Below are 20889 nucleotides of genomic sequence, written 5' to 3'. Positions count from 1 at the left end.
GCTTCGACCGTGCCCAGCTCCCATCGCTGGCTCCACCCCTACTTCCTGCTATCACTGGCCAGCGCGGCAAAGGCGCCTGATTCTCCGATCATGGCTGGGGGGCTTCTTCCTGCTTTCCTTTTCGCCTCCCTGCATTGTGCCTACATATGCAAATTAACCGCCATCTTGTTGGCAGTTAACTGCCAAACTTAGTTGGTAGTTAATTTGCATATAGCCCTGATTAGCCAATGAAAAGGGTAGCATTGTACACCAATTACCATTTTTCTCTTTTATTAGTGTAGATTATTATAAATTATCAAATTCATTATTTTTGGTGTTTTTCAGTATTTTTATATGAACTTAGATTTCTGTCTGCTTTCATTTTCTATCTGAAGGACTTCCTTTAACATTTTTTGTAGTGCTGGTCATTCTTTCAATTTTTGTAAAATATCTTTAGCTTTTGTAAAATATCTTTAGTTTGTGAAAAATACTTATACTGTGGAATTCTAGTTTGAAAGTTTTTTTGCTCCACTATCTTTTATTTTGCATTTTCCCAACAAAGTGTGTGTGCTATGATTATCTTTGTTTTTCTGTTTTCAATATATCTTTTTTTCCTTTGGCTATTTTTAAAAAAATTCTTATTACCATTTTTTAGCAATTTGTGGTATTCCTTGATATAGCTTTATTCCTGTTTCATTCATTTTTTTTTCAAAGTTTTTTTTTTTTATATTTTATTGATTTTTTTAGAGAGAGGAAGGGAGAGGGATAGAGAGTTAGAAACATCAATGAGAGAGAAACATCGATCAGCTGCCTCCTGCACACCCCCTATTGGGGATGTGCCCGCAACCAAGGTACATGCCCTTGACTGGAATCAAACCTGGGACCCTTGAGTCCGCAGGCCGATGCTCTATCCACTGAGCCAAACCGGTCAGGGCTCATTAATTTTTTGTTGTTGAATTTCTTAGATGTGTAGGTTTATAGTTTTCATCAACTTTTTGAAATTTTCAGTTTTTATTTCTTCAAATGTTTCCCCCCTACCCATTTTCTTCTAGACTGCAGTATGTATATTATGCTACTTGAGGTCTCTCAGCTGACTGATGTTCCATTTATTAATTTTAGTTTTTAAAATTTGTGTTTTAGTTTATATGGGTTTGTCTTATATTGTGGAATTAATTTTCTTCTGCTTTGTCTAATCCATTTTTTATCACATCCTATGTTTATTCATCTCAGATATTATAATTTTTCATTTCTGAGAGTTGGGTTTAGATCTTACCTATATCTTCCATGTCTGTATGTTTTGTCTGATTTCCTAGTTGTTTAAGGCAGGAATATAAATCGGGTTGTTGTTTACTCCACCATGGTCAGACAGAAGTGTCTAAAGGCTTATTCAAGTCATGGACCACAAAATTTCTTTTCACACACTGCCACTAGCAAAGTGATAGGCACATAATCTTAGTAAATATTTGACTGATTTAGTGAACTATTTTGGCTTTTAATTGCTTTTCAATAAAGTATATTTTTTTGAGCTATTTTTATATACTGAAACTTGTTCTTAAAGTAGGTTTCAATCCCAAGTTCCTTTAAGACAATTATAGTCTGCATTTTCTCTCCAAAGATTGGATATATGAGAAGTCAAGGAGGGAATTAGAATAGCAAGGTGGAATATAAGTAGTTGCCTTTTGTTCATGAATGAAAATTGGGACAAGTTGTAGACAGGTGTATTTCTTACAAACAGATTGGAAATCAGGGAAGTTAAAAAAGTTAGAAGCAAATAACTTAATCTCTGTTTTTCTCCCTTAGTTAATCTCTGATTCCATGGCTTAAAAATAATTGCTAAACTAATCTATACATTTAACTGGTGTTTTTTTTAACTAAATTTTTAAAATAATCAGACCAATTGTTTGCCTGAATTGACTATAGGATTTGACCAGATCTATTCCTTTGGTTAATGTTGTCAATCTCTGCATAGATAAGTAGAAATGAAATTATGGGAATGTTTTAAGTCATAGAATAATCTACTGAAATGCAAGTAAATTTATCGTGGATTTTGGTAAATCAGGACATTCTCTATTTAAACTTACAAGTTCTTAATATGGCATATCTACTTATCAGAAGAATGTTGATACTCTTGACTACTTTTATTCTTATATTGAAAAGAAGTACAGTATCTTTTGCTTTCCATAAGTTCTGTGAATACCTAGTAATGACATTTATATTATGCATGCTTTTCAGAGGACCTATTATTTATATATTGCTTTCTCTTCAGTGTTGTCCTGGAAACTGTACACCTTGTGATCAAAACTGTGGACGGACTTTAGGATGTAGAAACCATAAGTGTCCATCTGTCTGCCACAGAGGTAAAATTTAACAGTAGCTGTACTTTCATGTTTGTATTTACATAGTGTTTTTAAGGTTGATAGAGCGCTTTCACATTTATTATCTTAGTTTGTCCTCTTAATAACTTTGAGAAGGTAGGGCAGTTGCCAAGATCATGATTTTATGGATAAGTTAAAGTTAAGAGGGTTCAGTGATGTACATGCACAGGGAAATACCTAGTAAACCAATATAGCCAAGATTTAAGCCCAGGTCTTCTGAATATAAAAGTTTTGTTATTTTATAACACCATGTTGTTTCCTTCCTTCCAATCTTCCCCACAGAATTTTTGAATTGTTCTTAGGTTTTTCAGTTTTACTTTGAATTTTAGACATTTTTATGGAATTAAGTTTAGTAAGGAATTGGATATATCCTAAGCCAGTAGTTCTTAAACTTTTTAGTCACAAGACCTCTTCAAACTCTGGGACCCAAAGAGCTTTTGTGAGTGTGGATTTTATCTATTGATATTCATTATATTTTAAGTTGAAATAAAATGTAATAATATTTATTATTTTATTTAAAAATAGCAATAAAACCCCATTACTTTTTTTTTTTTTTTTTAACAGAGGGGAAGGGAGAGGGATAGAGAGTTAGAAACATTGATGAGAGAGAAACATTGATCAGCTGCCTCCTGCACACTCCCTACTCGCGATGTGCCTGCAACCAAGGTACATGCCCTTGACCGGAATCGAACCTGGGACTCTTCAGTTGGTAGGCCGACACTATCCACTGAGCCAAACCGGTTAGGGCCCCATTACTTCTTAATATAGTAACTTTTTTTTGTGAAAAATAACTTCTGAAAAAAATTTAGTGAGAATGGTATTTTTTACATTTTTGCAAATGTCTTTACTGTCTAACGAGTCTAACTTAATAGGAGATGGCTGGAATTACAGACCTGCTTCTGCATTCAATCTCTTTTGATATCACTTGTCATATAGCTTCTGGACAACTCTATGTATGTGAGATCTTGCAGACCCTCTGAAGGAGTCTCAGGGGTGCCTAAGTTATTAGACATTAAAAACTGAGTTAACTTTACCCATTTGGAATATGTCAGTATAAAATGTAATTTATAAACGATGGTATAAGGTAGTGGTAAGAACATGGACTTAGGGTAAGAGGTCCTGGTTCAAGTCTGGACTCTGCCGCTTAGTGGCTTTATGACCTGGGACAAACTACTATTTTCCTTTGGGATTATGTGCATGTTAGATATCTTAGTTAATGTCTTAATCCTCTCAGAGCTCTTACAAAGCACATGGCACTATTGTTGTTTACTATAATAAGGAAACTGCCCAAGAGACTATTCGCCCAAGGTCATAGAACTAGTTGCAGGTTCAGGATGTAAATTTAGACTTTAATGATATTTCCATTATACCACATTGCCTCCCCATTAGGAAAAGTGGCAGATTCCATTAACCCTGAAAAGGATCTTATTTCCTTTATAGTCGTATTATATAATTGACTCAAATTTAAATTTCATTAACATCCTCTGCATTAATCATTAATTTATTCAGTAAGTTTTTTGCCTTGTCTTCTAAGTACCAGGCACTGGGATTACAGGAGTGAACCATATTGACAAAGTGCCTGTTCTTATGGAACTTTTTTATTTTTACTTTCCCTCAGATAGAATACAAATAACTAATCAAATTCATATAGAATATCAGTGGTGCCACATATAGAAAGGAAATTAGAGTAAAATTTAAATGGTGACAGTGGGGATGGTATATACTATTTTATATAGTGTGATCAGGGGATGACTGAAAGGAGGACATTTGAGAGAAGACCTGAGAAGTAAGAGATCAAGCCCGGTGGCAATAGGGGAGGGTAATGTTCCAGGCAAGAAAGCAGCGATTGCAGCAGCCCTGAGACAGGAGCACTTGAAGGAACTGAAGGAGCATGGAAGAGGTGCTCAAGGGCACAGATGGTAGGAGATTAGGTCAGAGAGATGGTGCGATAAAGATGGGGGGGCGGTGGTGGGAAGGAGAATATGTATAGAGCATTGTCGACTATTTTTAAAAACACTGGTCTTTACTTTAAGTAGAAAAATCTGAGTAGTCGAAATGGCCATTAAAGAAATTGGATGTGTAGTTTAGGATTTTCTTACCAAGAAACACCAGTCCTACTTGATTTTTACACACAGTTGTTGTTGTTGTTTTTTTTGAAATCCTCACCCAGGACATGTTTTTATTGATGTTTTCATTGATTCTACTATTGATAGACATTTGGGAAGTTAAGTAAATTTTAACTTTCAGCCTTTTTTTTCAGGGAGTTGCTATCCTTGCCCAGAAACTGTAGATGTGAAGTGCAATTGCGGTAGTACGAAGGTGACAGTACCCTGTGGCCGAGAACGTACCACAAGACCACCCAAGTGCAAAGAGCTATGCAGGTCGGTATGAAGCTTTGCACAAACTTATATTTGTGTCTTACCAATTTAAATTCATATTGATTTTTAATATTGTTAATATTTTCAATTTTGCTTTAATGTGTTAAAATACTAATATTCACAGTATATTCTTATTCTATATAGAATCACAAGATATATAAATAGATGATTTCACTTTAAATATAATTCTTCAATGATCAAAAGTAATTTTAAAAATTGTACTTTATGATTTAGTCGCCCACCAACTTGCCATCATACAAGTCAAGAAAAACATCGCTGTCACTTTGGCTCTTGTCCTCCATGTCATCAACCTTGCCAAAAAGTGTTGGAGAAATGTGGTCACTTGTGTCCTGCTCCATGTCATGATCAAGCATTAATAAAGCAAACTGGCAGGGTAAGGAAACAATATTCTGACGAGACAGTGGATTGCTGTGGGTCATATTTTCTGAATTTCTCTTAGTCATTCAACAAGCAGTAAATAAGTACTTATTTGGTATTGAGCACTGTGATAGGAGCTGGGGTACAAAGTAACCAAGACTTGATCTTTTGTTTTAAGAAGCGTATAGTATAGAAAAGGAGAGAGACCAATAAACAAATATTTGCAAATATAGTGTGATAGTCATTTTATCTTCAAGATAGAGATAAATTTGGCAGTTTTTCTTCACATATGTGGTTTATGGTTATAGGTATCTTTTGGTTTCCTCAAAGATTCAGTCACATTTTTGATATATTTATTGAGTCCTTACTATGTAAGCATTCTTCTCGGTGCTAGGGAGACAACAGTGAGCAAAATAATGGAGATAACATTGAGCTGGTGGAAGGTAGCATTTACAATTCTGTTTCTCATTCTCCCTTTGGCCTATGAGAAGGGAGGGAGGCTATGTTGCCTCTGTTCTGGCATTAAAACACTGGAGTCTGCCTCAGTTTTTAATATCAAATGTTTATGGAGCGGAACAAGCTGAGAGAATGCAGATGGAATGGAGTATTTCAGTAAACACAATTTGTTGGTATTTTTGAAAAACATTCCACCTGCTTGAGTGGAGGACACATGGAACAATTTTCTAAGATTCTTTTATTGGCCATGTAATTTTACCCCTTTGACTTAAAATTGTTATGCATTTTACTTGTAGCACCAGCCTACAGGCCCTTGGGAACAGCCTTCAGAGCCAGCATTTATTCAGGCCGCATTACCTTGTCCTCCATGTCAAGTTCCTATTCCTATGTAAGTGTTAGAATTTTAACTTTAAAAAATACCTTTTACATAGTTAAAAGTGTATCTTTAAAAAATATATATATATAATTTGTATTTGTATTGATTTCAGAGAGGAAGGAAGAGGGAGAGAGAGAAACATTAATGATGAGAGAGTGTCATTGATGGACTGCCTCCCGCATACCCCACCCTGGGGATGGAGCACGCAACCCAGGCATGTGCAGGACCAGGAAATCAAACCAGGCCCTCCTGGTTCATAGGTCGATGCTCAACCACCGAGCCATGCCGGCCAGGCTAAAGTATATCATAAGTCACCTTTTCCCATATTCTTTGTTCAATTCATCATTTTAGGCTTAGCATATAAGCTAGTTAGTTCTCTGTCTTTAGCTTCGTTCTTGTCCAAATGTATTTTGTGTACTGCTTAAAAACTTCCTCTAGATTTCTTTTTTGAGTTTTTCCCTAGCTAGTTAGTGTTTGATGCCCTTCTTAGCTTTTATAGCAACTTGTGCTTACATTTACAATAATGTATCCAGTTTTTCTGACTGATTCCCATGCTAGTCTGTAAGCTCTTTGAGGACAAAGGAAAACCGGGTTTTGTGTAAGACAAACTTAAAGGAGAGTGTTTGAGGGAGATACTGAAAATGAAAGGAAGTGGTGTCTTGGATTGGCCAGCCAATGACCTGTACTGAGTCAAACCTGGGGTAATAGGGAATCCTGGAATAGTTCATACTTCGAGCAGAGGTTATGGAATATAGGGGAAAAGGAAGCACAGAACTAGGAAGCAACATACAATTACAAAAGGGGCTGTTGTCTACAATTGAAGTTCCAAGTAGAATATTCGTATGTCTGTGTATTGTTCTTTTAAAGAGAGGGTTCTTGTTTTCTGTGCTTTTCAAAGCGTTCACTCCTGTTTTGTCCTTGCACAACTTTCCTTTCAGTTTGAATAGCATGTATATTTTTATGTATTGGTTGGGCATTCAGGTTGGGAGGCAGAGTTTTAATTGGGAGCAATAGCCACTAATAGGGTGATTTTAATCCATAGATTTATTAGGGGGGGAGGTATAGTTAACAAAGAGGTTCTTTATGTACATATTCAACTAGTAATTGTTAGAGACTATTCTTTTATTGAGGACTTGTATTTCATGAGGGACCAAGTTGTCTGTAGTATCTCTTACTAGATTTGAGTTATTAGTGATTATCAATAGCCTAAATTTTTCCTTTTGAGGAAACAGAAGAAGAGACATTTATATTCTGATTCATAGGCACTAAAATTGACATACCATAGTCAATTACCTTTGAATTCCTTGATCTGTTTTATAGGAAGACTATTTAACATACATGCTATACAGAGTAGTTTCACTGCCCTAAACATGCCCTATCTCATGTTTATCCCTTGCCTCCCTCCCCGATGAATGCCTAGGAAACCACTGTTGTTGTTTTTTATTGTCTTTATAGTTTTGACTTTTCCGGAATGTCATATGGTTGGAATCATACAGTATGTAGTCTTTTCAGACTGACTTCTTTCACTTAGAAATAATGCATTTAAGGTTCTTCCAGGTCTTTTCATGGCTTCATAGCTCATTTCTTTTTATCACTGAATATTATTCTATTTTATGGTTACCACAGTTTATCTCTTCACCTGTTGAAGGACATTTTTGTTGCTTCCAAATTTTAGAAATTATGAATAAAGCTGCTATAAACATTTATGTGCAGTTTTTTGAATGGCCATAAGTTTTCAACTCATTTGGGAAAATATTTAGGAGTGCAATTGCTGCCTCATATGGTAAGCCTATGTTTATTCTGTAAGAAATCGTTAAACTGTATCACTTTGCATTCGCACCAGCAATGAATGAGAGCGCCCGTTGCTCTACATCCTTGCTAGTATCTGGTATAGTCAGTGTTTTGAGTTTTAGCCATTCTGATAGATGTACTGTAGTATCTCATTTTAATTGGCAGTCCTCTAATGACATGATGTTGAGCATCTTTTCATGTGCTTATTTGCCATCTGTATGTCTTCTTTTAAGATTTGTCTGTTTTTTGTTCATTCAAATCTTGTTCATTTTTTAAATATGTGTTTGCTTTCTTATTGTTGAGTTTTAAGAGTTCTTTTTATGTTTTTGGATACAAGTCCTTTACTGGGTATATGTTTTCCAAGTATTTTCTCCCAGTGTGTGGCTTGTCTTTTCATTTAATACTTTTAAATGTTTATAGAGAAGATGTTTTAGGTTTAATGAAGTCTATCAATGGTAATTTAGTCCATTACCATTTTCTTTTATGGCTCATGCTGTTGATATTATATCTGAAAAGTCATGACCAAACTCAAAGTCACCTACATTTTCTCCTGTTTTATAGTTTCACATTTCACATTTAGATATATTACCCATGTTGAGTTAACTCCTGTGAAAGGTGTAAGGTCTGTCTGGATTCTTTTCTGTTCCATGTCCCTTTGTTCCAGCACCAGCCATTTGTTGAAAAGACTATCCTTTCTCCATTCAGTTGCCTTTCTCTTTTGTCAAAGATCAGTTGACGATATTTATGTGGGTGTATTTTGGGACTCTCTTCTGTTCCAGTATCTATTTGTCTATTCTTTCACCAAATACCATCTGCTTTGATCACTGTAGCTTTCTATAAGTCTTGAAGTTAGGTAGTGTCAGTCCTTTGACATCATTGCTCTTCAGTACTGGGTTACCTGTTCTGGGTCCTTTGTCTTTTCATATAGATCTTAGAATCACTGTGTTGATATCCACAGAATAACATGTGTTGAATCTGCATGGAGTAGGGAAAAAGCAACATCTTAAAAATATTGCACTTTCCTATCGTGAACATGGAATGTGTCTCCATTTATTTAGATTTATGATTTCTTTCATGAGTAATTTTCCTCATATGGATCTTGTAAATATTTTGTTAGATTTATACCTAAGTATTTTTCCTTTTTTGTGTGCTAACATAAATGGTGGTATGTTTCATGTTTTTAATTTCCAATTGTTCATTGCTGGTTTATAGAAAAACAATTAGCTTTTATATATTAACTTTGTATCTTGCGGTGTTTCTATAATCACTTATTTCTGTATGTGTTTATTTTTTACTCTTAATAAAACAAATAATAGAATTAGCATCTTTGCTTTGGGTGTTTTTTTCTTTTGAAGAATTTGTAATGTTTTTATTTCATTTTATTTTTTTCTTGCAGGCAGTGTCTTGGGAAGCACGAGGTGAGTTATAGGTACAAGTTTTGCTTGTTTGTTTTTAATATATTTTTATTGATTTCAGAGAGGTAGGGAGAGGGAGAGAGAGAGAAACATTAATGATTAGAGAGAATGAATGATTGGCTGTCTCCTGCATGCCCCCTACAGGGGATCGAGCCTGCAACGCCGGCATGTGCCCTTGACCAGAATCAAACCTGGGACCCTCGGGTCCACAGGCCGATGTTCTATCTGAGCAAAACCAGCTAGAGCTAGGCACAAGTTTAAGTAAAACTTGTCATTTATATTTTTCCTATACTAAGATTGTTAGAAATAATGAAGTCAAAGTATTGTTATTTCAGTGTTGTAAAGACAATAGTTTGTCTACTAATTCTAAAAATACAGGTTGTGGCAAAATACTATAAAGTTACTTTTGCCACACCCTGTATACAGTGCTCTTATTTGAAAATTAGTTTATGAATATGCATTTACTACAGAATCGTATTGCATTTCCCTTTTAGGGAATATTTTGCTTCTCGGCCTTCATGTTTTGCATTTTTTTTTGGATAGGTTACTTTGGTTTTGATGATGATTATTAGTGAAAATGTTTCAGACCTTTGTGAAACTTGTTATCAAGTGACAACAGAGTTAGTTGTTTTGGAAACATGGGTCTTGGAGGTATGTGTATGTGTTGTGCTATTTTTTTTTATTTTTAAGGTGAGTCCACTACCATGCCATGCTGTAGGACCCTACTCTTGTAAGAGAGTTTGTGGACGAACCTTAGATTGTCAGAATCATATATGTATGAAAGAATGCCACAAAGTCACTGAAACTGAAGCCTGCATTGGCAAAAATAAGGTAATGTATGTTTATTCTGCGTTTCTTCTCATCATCCCACTACTTAAAATTAGGATTGCTCTCCTCCCTGGATTTCCAGAAAGTTGGATGAATTGAAGAAAGCTCATTTTAAAAGCTGATAATGAAAAATGTTGAACCTTTAAGACTTAGTATTCATATTTATAACTCTTATTTTATCTCAGTATGATATGTGAAATTCAACACTATCCTGTAATAAAAATCTTTAACCTTCTTTAGTAGACAGATACTACTTAAATTATTACTAGAGCAGAGAGGTGACTTGTTAAGTTACAATTTTACAATTGAGATAATATTTATTTGTACTAAATGTGATTTAGGTTTGCCTTATTGGAGTGCATTAAAAATAAATTAAACTGGTGGTCATTCACCTTTTTTTTCTATATGTGTTTTCCTTTAGCAAGATGAGATGACTATCTCCAGAACATTGAATGCTTTTTTAGTTTGATGATGATCATACTTGTTGGGTGTAAATGAATTGATAATGTCTTACTATGTATTTTTTTCTGCCATTGATTACTCTTTAGGAAGTAATTTATGTTTTTATTAGATATTTAATGTATTCATGTCCATTTTAAAGGCGAGGCAGATTGATTTAATCAGGTTTGTAGACATAAAAATCTTTGTGAATAATGGTCATATTGATAATCTTCCTAGTCTTCATTTTGAATATTTTTAAGCTGTATTTCTAAGAGCTGCAGAAGTACTTTGTTTTAATGGGATATGTAAATTTTATAACTACTGTATAGAAATGTTAGACTTCTGTACGTAGGTGATTTATTTCCTTTTAATTTGGTAGGCTGGTCCAGAATGCCTTCAGTGTGAAGAAGGGTGCTCTAAATCACGGCCAGCGGGTTGTCCTCATCCATGTGTTTTGCCATGCCACCCTGGAGAATGTCCTCCTTGTGTTCAGATGCTTCGAATAAAATGTCACTGCAAGATCACAACCTTATATGTGGAATGTAGGTAAGAAGACTGAAGAAATATTGTTGTTCTACTAAAATTATTTTCATGATATCTTTTTATAAATCAGAGCTCTTCATATGTAATATACGGTAAGGAATATTTTTCAGTGGTGATCCTGAGACTCTAGAGACCTAGATTTTCCCTAGTGACCTGGAGGCAATGTAGACTATTTCACTTGGTAGGTACTTTATCCTTTTTTAACCAGGGCGTTTCCGAGTTTTCCCATTTGGGGATTCTATAAGATTTGTTAGGAAAGAATTATATGACTGCTTTAAAAAAAAGAAAAAAGGAGAAGCATTCCTATAAATAAACAGCATATTCAAATAACAGTGTCAAACTAGAATTTCATTGGATCAAAAATTGATTTACGCATAATTACTTAAGTGTAATTTTTAAATTGTAGAATTGAAAGGTACAGTTTTGTTTATTACAGATATCACTGTTATAGCATTTATTATATAAATGCTATGACCTTTATGTTTTCCTTACTTAAAAAAATGCAAGTTAATTATGGTCTAACTCAATGAGCTTCATTTCATCCAAGTCTATAAAATGGGCTTTTTAAAAGTCTGATTTACTCAAAGTCAAATTTGGGAATATAATTTTATTTCTGATTTTTTTTTTTTAGCTTAAATGCTTTTTGAAAAATGCCTGTAAATTTGCTTTTGTCACTTATACTCTAGATTCATGCTTTGTAAAAGTCAGAATTATTTTGTTGAAATTTAAAAAATAAAATAACATACTATAATTTTTAGCTTTAGAAGTTTTGTAGGGGGAGCTTAGAGGGCAATTTTGCTTTATTAATGGGTGATACTGACAAAAAGGGATTGTTTTCTGTGGTCTTGCAGGGTCCTACATTTTCTTTTCTTCTTTTTCTCTTCATCGTGTAGTCTTCAAAAGGTGACTTTCCCTGTTTACCTTCAGTTCATGGCTCCTTGATTGTTGTGCCTTTTCCAAATCTCTTCCCTGTAGTTAGTGCTGTGATTACCAAGACTTTTTTAGTGCTCTTACACTGAGGGTTGACTTTCTTTTTCTGGAGTGATGTTAGCTCCCTGTCTCTTCTGTTCAGTTTTTCCAGAACTTCACTGACTTCTTGAAAAGATTTCCTATGGGAGCTTGAGAAATAGCTCTGCTAGGAATTGATACTTACTTTTCTACTTACAGGTAATTTGAAGCTTGTAGATATTTCTGTCTTCTAGTTATGCCAAGGTCATGGGATTTGAATGATTTTGTTATTAATGAGCTGAATGGTTTTTGGGGGAATGTGTGGATACATTTGGATTGAGATGGCTTTCATTATCTCAGCTATCCAGAGTTCCTTTTTCCCTTTCTTGAATACATATTTAAAATATATGTTTTTATACAGAATTCCTTAGTCTCGGTATTTTGATAATTTTATTTGCTCTAATTCAACTAATTATTTTATAAGTCATCTTTTCCTTTTAATCCTTTTCTGCTTCATGTGTATTTCTTCTATGGAAATTAAGTATAAAAGATATCTTGAAAAGTAGGTAATTTTTCCTAATTTATAGAGTAACAGGAACAATATGATTTTAATCCTTAAGTTCAGAGGTGAGCACCATACTTTAAGAATGAAAATATATAATCTTTAGTAGAACTAGCATAAAAACTCTGATAGTAAATGAAATTTTGCCAAGAAAATTGTGTATGTTAGAGTACATTTATAGATAATTCGATATTAAGATTACACTTTTGACATTAGTGAGGCTAACCTTATGCTATAATTTGGCAATTATGTCTAGTAAAAGGAAATAGAAAAAGCAGGAAAAGAAAGAATTTAAAAAAAGAAGAAGAAAAAGCAATCTTGGGCAATAGGTATAGTAGGGATTTTTAGATTGTCACTAGTTACTGACTCATATAGTATCTCTTCTGTTCTATTCAACTCCCTATTAGGAAGTGGTTTTATTCCTTGGTATTTATGACTATTTCTGAATTACCTATTGAGTCATATAAAAGCACAGACTGATCTAAAATGATGTAATCTAAAATGAATCAATTTCTAACATTAATAGCCTATCCAAAACAACTGAAAGGCTTTCATAATAAGCTTACATTTCCCACTGAATAGCTTAACTTTCTTAATTTGAAGTAACATATTAAATGACTAGTTTTTAATAATTTATGTAGCGGCTTTAAGAATTTTAATTATGAATAATAATCAAACTATAGCGAAAGATAGTACAGGAACTTTTAAAGAGAGGCCAGATACAGTGATGTTTCATGTGTGTTTTGTGCTTCCTTCTTGCAATGATTGCCCTTTTGGCATTTAATTTGTTGGTAGTTGATGATGGGCTGGAAAATTTGATTTATCAGAACAGTAAAGTAATTGGAAGATAATTGTTACAGAAAGAAACAATTAAAATAGGTCTCAAGAAAAAATAAGAAAGATGATTTTATAGACATGTTTGAAATTGTGAGTTGTTTTTGGAAAATATGCTATGAAATGGACTTGGTTTGAATGTCACCAAATCTTACTCTCCTATTTTTAGAAAAATAACAACAGCTGACATAAATGAAAAGAACCGCCTCAGTTGTTGCAAAGATCAGTGTCCTAAAGAGGTAAGCTTTAATAGAATCTTTTAAATTGTATTTTTGGGGCATTGTTTTTCTTGGATTTTCTTTTTTCTTGTTTGGACATCCTATTTCAGGATTTTTCTGGACCCGCTAAAAATGTGGGTCCAGAAATAAAAATGTGATGTTTATAAAAATGTAATACATATGAGTAGTGTAGGTGCACATCTCTTTATGAAATTTGGGGAGTATGAGGTCTAGGATGACCCTTTGAAGATTTTAAGTATTTTTAAAGATAGCTTATATACTTTATGCAGTAAGGTATTCACCTAATCCTTACCTCCCATGTGATTCAGACTTAAAATATAAATATATCAAAATCTGTGTGGGTCTTAGGCAGTTAGAGAATAAGTTCATAGTAGGTTATTTAAAAAAGACATGTATGTTTGTGTGTGAACTTTAAAATTCATCATTATTTTGAATTAGTATAAAGCATTCATATATAAAGTTTTGTTTTTAAAAATTCAGATGTTTGTCTATGCATTATATTTGAACTACAAGTATTGAAAGTGGTTCCAAAAAATTGTTCAGAGTAAGATGGTAAAATCTCCTATTGATTTATCCTGGCAATAATGTGAGAAAACAAGGTTATCCATCTGTATTGGGCCAATCTAAAAGTCAATATTCTCTTTGTTGTTGTTGTTGGAGCTAGGGCAGTGACAGTTATTTGACTTGCAAAGGTGGGATTTATAAAGGAAGCCTTTTGACTTATGGATGTACTAATAGTACCTCTTTTCTTTTAATTCTTGATCAGGAAGAGATAGCAACATAGTTTTAAATATAGTAATCAGTCTCTTTGACTAAATAAAACAAATCAGTGCATGATATGCCATTTTGTTAAAAATGTATTTTCTTTTAACTAAAACTTTGGATACTTTTTATAGATTTTTGTTCAAGAACTAAGATTTGACAATTTCAGAATTTATGGAAGATTATAAAATATGAGACCATTTCAAGCATTAAATGATTATTTTAATAATCCTGTCTTTGTTAATATGAGTAAAACTGGAGGCATGACTTATTTCAAATTTAATTTTCTGAATTTTTCAATCCTGAGTTTTTCTTGTTAAAATATATTTTCTTCTGTCCAAATTCAGATTTGGGGTAATAAGTAGTTGAGAATGTAACTGCTTTATTTTGATTTTATTTTAGCTTCCTTGTGGTCATAGGTGCAAAGAGATGTGCCACCCTGGTGAATGTCCTTTTAATTGCAACCAGAAGGTAAAACTTAGATGTCCTTGTAAAAGAATTAAAAAGGTAAATATTTTAAGTTATTGAAAATTTTTTTCTATGTACATATTTTTGTCTGTGTTTGGTAGTTCTTTGGCTTTATTTTTTGCTTTTTAATTTTAAGGTCTTATTTCTTAGAATTTTTATTATTATTATCCCATCTATTTCTGTAAATGCTTGTTTTAAAAATCATCTTTGTTTGGCAATTTAGTTTTTTGCAATTTAATAGTAAAAGATTGTTTTATGTTGGAACCAAGGTCAGTGTCCTTTTTTTGGATAGAATCAGCTTTGCCCAGGGAACACAATGAGTAATAAAGTGAGTTTCATGGTTTAAGAAATGGTCTGGAATTAACCTTTGTTGCTCTTAAGAAACTTTTTTTTGCCGTCAGTATTGTGTTTTGAAAATGCCTTAAAAAGGACCTTACATGCACAGCCTTATAAAATTTTAAAATAATATTCAAACTTGTAGAGAACTAATTTTAATGTAGAGTAGTAGTAACAGAGGAGCAAGAGGGCAAAAACTAACGATTGGAAAGATCAGTCGCAACAAATTACATAACGCTGGGCAAAACTGAAGAAAGAGTCTGAATTCTCAGATGCCAGTGGCTGAAGGGTCTTTTTCCAGTTCTTTTCCTTGACTTTCATGCTGACACTGTTTTCTCCTTTGGAGCTTTCTTCTTTCTTGACCTCTGGTTTTTCCGTCTCAGTTATAGTCGACTCCTTTTTGTCTTCATATTTCTATGGTCGTTTCTTAAAGGTAGGCTCCTTTTTTTCTTCTTCTTTAAATTCACTCTTTTATTTACCCATTCAACAAATACTTATTTAGAATCTTTTGCTTTTATTAAGGTTCTCTCCTCTTCTTTTGTTTTCACAGCTCCTACTATTATTATTTGGGGTAGATAACGTCTGAATTTAAATGTATAGGCTTGACCTCTTCTGGAGTTGAATTTCCTAAGTTTTAATTGTTTAAAGTGAATCACCTTTACATGAAAATCAACACTTAAAGTCAAGCCACTTTTAACTTGGGCTGTCTATCAGGTTTTCTCTCAAATCTCATGTAATTGTCCAGGTGCAGTTTGTCACCCATTAGAACTTTGGCAACAGCTTGCTCTTGGACTTTGACAACAGCTTCATGATGGATTTCCTTGCCTCTAATCATAGCACCTATCTATGTTCTTCATTGGTTCTTTATGCATTGTGGGGAAAATATGCATTTATAAGAAATGTGTATATACATAGACTCGATGTACAAGAGAATCTATGATGTTACTTTGCCTATTTGTCCAGTCTCGTCCTATAGCACTCTGTGAATCTGTTATTTATAAGTGTCCTAACATACATGCTGTACTCCCCTTTAGCCTGTGTGTGTGTGTGTGTATGTGTATACATATATTCCTTCTTTTCTGTAAAATACAATGTATTTTTCCCTTACCATTTGCTTGTGAGAATCCTAATACTCAGTGTGAACATTTCCTTGTTAGGGAAGGTCTTTCTTCCCTGACTCCCTTGGAAAGACTTAGGTGCTCCTTCCTCTGCTTTCTTTGTATTGGATGCTATAGAGTTTTCTCAAGAGCTTCATGATTCTAGGCACATCTGTAACTTTGTTTCCTCATCTGAAATAGAGTTTATACATAGATTTACTGAAAGGAATAAAAGTAACGCATATATAGCATTTAGCACAATGACTGCGATGTTTCTCATAACATTGGAGTATGTTTAATATCATAGTAGTAGCTACTAATAGTAGCTTCTATTATTATTTTTAGTTTAGCACTTATTATTAAGCTCTTTTCCTTATGTATATCCCCTGTTATAACAAAACACTTGGCATGTAATAGGCACTCTGTAAGTACATCTTGAATGAGAAAAGATAAGATCTTTCTTTCAGGCTTATAGCCTTAATGTCCACAAACACACACATTTAATTTTTTGTCTTTAATGTTTGGTCATCATATTTTTTCTTTTTCTGGACTATCCTTAGAGGACAAGACTGTTTATCACTAACATCAGCCAAAAGTGAAGAACTAAAGGGAAAAACCTTCTAAGTAATAAAATTTCATTCTATAAAGTGCTTTCATTAAAGTATATGCACTTTATTCATAGGAATTGGTGATCTTATTTCTTAACTGTCGTAGATTTGAACTAAAAAACTAGAATCTAAGAGTGTGATGCGAGAGGAAAAATTGATACAAATATTGTACCCTGACATCTGACAGCAAGAAACAGGGATAAATAAAAGGTTTATGGAAGATCTATAAAATCAGAGTCTCAGAGTATCCTATGTAATAAAAGCCTAATACCCTAAGTGTCCGGCCGTCTGGTCATTTGTTCAACCAATCAAAGTATAATATGCTAAGGATATGCTAAGGCCGCTCAACCGCTCACTATGATATGCACTGACCACCAGGGGGTAGATGCTCCAACTGGTAGGTTAGCTTATTGCTGGGGTCTGGCAGGGACTGAGTGAGACAGTCTGGACAAGCCCTAGAACCCTCCCGTAGTCTCTCCCCGGCTGGCCAACCTCCCGAGTTCCTCCCTGGCCCCAATCGTGCACCAGTGGGGTCCCTCAGCCTGGCCTGTGCCCTCTCACAATCCGGGACCCCTTGGGGGATGTCAGAGAGCCCGTTTAGGCCCCATCCCGCAAACCAGGCTGAGGGACCCCACTGGTGCATGAATTCGTGCACCGGGCCTCTAGTTTAAAATAAGGACCACTTAATTCATTATAACATAGTACACAAATTGATCATAGTATTGATAGCAAGTCATTAAGATCCTCCTTTATTTCATTAAGGAGGCAGTGAAGTGCAAATACAAACTATAGAAAGATTTTCATTTAAACTGAACAAAGGTTTACTAGTTTAGAGAAAAATTTGTAGCTCTTTAGAAAATTCTAGAATTACATTGAGTTGGTAGCCACTAGCCATATGTGGCTATTTAAGTTTGAATTTTAATGAATTAACAGTAAATAGTATTAAACGTTCATTTCCTCCTTTCATTAGACACATTTTGAATGCTCAGTAGCCACACGTGGTTAGTGCTACTCAATTGGGTAGTGAGTGCAGATTTAGAATATTTCCAGCATCTCAGAAAGCCACTGGATGGACTGCTCTGGAGCATTTTATTACCTGGAAGCTTTACTAGATTAACAAGAAACTAAAGAAAAACTGACGTTTCTCAATAGTTGTACTTAGTAAGTGGATGATTTTAATTTTATGGTATTTGCTTTTTTGTATTTAAAGGAAAATAAAGTAATAATCACTCTTTGAACCAAGAGATTTGATACTTGCAACCGTATCAAATTATTAAATATTAATGAACATGACTTAAATAATTTGCATAACCTTTAGCTCTTAAGGAAATTTTGCTTTCTTATGACATACAGTTAGGAGGGAAAAATCTTAAAATCTGAAATGTAAAAATTTTCATTTGTTAGGAATTTCAGTGCAACAAAGTACGTGAAAATCAGATTTCAATAGAATGTGATGCAACATGCAAGGAAATGAAGCGGAAAGCCTCTGAGGTACTGTCACATTAGCAGTAAATATAATTTTCAATGTGCTAATGGCCTTTCCCTGTTTATTTTGTGCATTTCTTTATGTGCTTATTGCGAATGACTGGAAAGCTCATCTTTTTTGTTTTTATAATTAAAACCTGGTTTTATAGGCCTTCTTTGAATCTTCAGGTGTGCTTTTTATTGTCTAATGTGTACTAGATTTTCCATTCTCTTAACCAGTTAGAGTATGTGCTGTGGGACATGGTTGTTAATGTTAGTGTAAACCTCCTGAAAATTAGGTTAAAATAATATAAAGATAAGGTTTTAGGATTCTTTGCTGTGTGGGTTACCTCTTACGTCATTTATTCTTGCACTCAACCCAGTCCATGAGTGAACCGTTGATTTTGTTTGAAAGTAAGGTTTCCCTTCAAGACATTTAAAGTAAATGATTGATTATAACTCCAGAAAGAGAGTGGTATTAAATAATTTCGACTATAGCTTGTTACTATGATTACTCTAAAGAAAAAAAAACCATTTTAAAAGCATTTCAATTAATACTATTGTAGCTCTTTGAATTGTGATCTAATATCTGTTATAGTTAAATTGAAGTGTTTATAGAAGGTATTACATTCCATCTCTCCTCATCCCCAGTCTGTTAGACAGTATCTTGGTAACACTTTTCACTATAATATTTACATTTCTTTAACTGCCAGTATAAAGCCTCCAAAAGTCATTATGGGTTTGTGGAGCCTCAGTGAGATGATGCTAACATTCTGTATAGAATTTGAAAATTACAATGTGTTACTTTACTTTTAAATGTCTGTAAACAGATAAAAGAAGCAGAAGCCAAAGCTGCTCTGGAAGAGGAGAAACGAAGACAACAGGTAACTGAACAGAACACCCAGAGTTGTGTTTCTTTGCATCATTGTTAGTTTTTATTCAAATACAAAGTATATTCCAGGTACAAACTAGGGGCTAGTCAACTCTATTCGGGACTGAAAATAATATAATGCATACATTAAAGTAAGCCATTCACTTACTTTAATCCAGGTACACTGTACCTCTGAAGAAGCACAGGATCTCGTATATTCCCAGATATTTTATATATTCCCAATGTTCTTCCTTTGCTTCCTTGCCAATTTCATCCATTCACCAGCCAGAGTTTTAACTCATCTTTTAGTCTCGGGGGAGAGGGTTGGGGTGCAGTGCCATCCATTTTAAGGCATTTCCTGGAGCCCATGTCTTCACTCATCTAAAATTATTTGAGTTCTGTTTTACTGAGTTGTAGATTATGTGTAGCAAATAAGTCTTAACCATAACATTTGTGTTAATAATACATTCTCCTATGTCCCCATTAGATTCTTAAATAAATAAACAAACAAATAAATAAATACATATCTATCTATCTAGATATAGATATATTTCAGAGATGAAGGGAGAGGGAAATAGATAGAAACATCAATTATGAAAGAGAATCATTGATCGGCTGCCTCCTCCACACCCTCTACTGGGGATTGAGCCTGCAACCCAGGCATGTGCCCTTGACTGGAATCGAACCCGGGACCCTTTAGTCAGCAGGCCGACACTCTATCCTCTGAGCCAAACCAGCTAGGACCCCATAGGTTCTTAAAAGTAGGATTATTATCTGTTTTTTTGTTATTACCTAGATAACAAATTCATTCCTGATACCTCCAGTTTGTTCAAATACTATATTGATCATATACTGCAAAGAGTGGTTTAACTTTCTTATAGTGATATGTAATTATTTGTTAATTTGCATTTTGGGATGCTTTATACTTATCAAGCAGGGTACAGTATATGTTAAAATGCTGCTTTTATGAATGAGGAAATTAAAACTTGCATGACTTGAGGAAGGACATTAGAAATAATTTATGTGGCAAATAAAAATGGGCCAAAATGACCTATGATATTTTATGGTTCTGTAAAGTTGATTTGCCTAATATCCCAAAATAAGTTGTCAGAGGTAATGCAGTAAAACATGTTGGCTGAATTCCTGGGAGATTAAATTATTAAGAATAGCTTAGGGTGTCCCTCACCTTTTTATAAACCATTATGAACGGTGATTTCAAATATATTCCCCATTTACTGACCTTTTAAATAGAGTATTTAGAACGTAATTTAAACTATATGCATTGTCTGTGGATCATCATTAAAGCATCAATTATTTTACTGTCAGTGTTTCTCACGTTTGGCTGCTTTTAATGTATTTTGATCTTCTTCTATATGTCAACAGCCCCCTGACAATATTCTGACAATTTGGTTCATTGAAGAATGTCACTTTTGATTAAATTAAGTACACGATTAGGTCTTCAAATGTAGTTTATAGACTACAAATAAAATAATGGAGTGTTAACTGAATTTTATATTTCTACTCTTAATAAACATTTGCAGTGGTTCTCAACCTTCCTAATGCCGTGACCCTTTAATACAGTTCCTCATATTGTGGTGACCCTCCAACCATAAAATTATTTTTGTTGCTACTTCATAACTGTAATTTTGCTGCTGTTATGAATCGTAATGTAAATATCTGATATGCAGGATGTGTTTTCATTGTTACAAATTGAACATAATTAAAGCATAGTGATTAATC

At 34.0% G+C, this 20889-nt stretch overlaps 1 protein-coding gene across 2 annotated transcripts in view; it reads left to right on the top strand.

Annotated features, from left to right (window-relative positions):
• The window catches only part of NFXL1 (nuclear transcription factor, X-box binding-like 1), a 37552-nt gene that overhangs the window by 13472 nt on the left and 3191 nt on the right, over positions 1 to 20889 (top strand). The window contains exons 10-20 of one of the 2 annotated variants that reach the window (XM_015560987.1): positions 2246 to 2336; positions 4615 to 4735; positions 4967 to 5126; positions 5863 to 5954; positions 9130 to 9151; positions 9839 to 9979; positions 10797 to 10963; positions 13474 to 13543; positions 14708 to 14812; positions 18219 to 18305; positions 19109 to 19162. In XM_015560987.1, coding sequence (XP_015416473.1) covers positions 2246 to 2336; positions 4615 to 4735; positions 4967 to 5126; positions 5863 to 5954; positions 9130 to 9151; positions 9839 to 9979; positions 10797 to 10963; positions 13474 to 13543; positions 14708 to 14812; positions 18219 to 18305; positions 19109 to 19162 — 1110 coding nt within the window. Of the gene's footprint in view, positions 1 to 2245; positions 2337 to 4614; positions 4736 to 4966; positions 5127 to 5862; positions 5955 to 9129; positions 9157 to 9838; positions 9980 to 10796; positions 10964 to 13473; positions 13544 to 14707; positions 14813 to 18218; positions 18306 to 19108; positions 19163 to 20889 lie in introns of both variants that reach the window. The other variant, XM_015560988.1, reaches the window with a different exon arrangement.

Source organism: Myotis davidii, unplaced genomic scaffold (genome assembly GCF_000327345.1).
Source record: "Myotis davidii unplaced genomic scaffold, ASM32734v1 scaffold455, whole genome shotgun sequence".
NCBI classification, from domain to species: Eukaryota; Metazoa; Chordata; class Mammalia; order Chiroptera; family Vespertilionidae; genus Myotis; species Myotis davidii.
The sequence above is the reverse complement of the archived record's forward strand: the minus strand, read 5'-3'. Positions and strand labels throughout refer to the sequence as shown.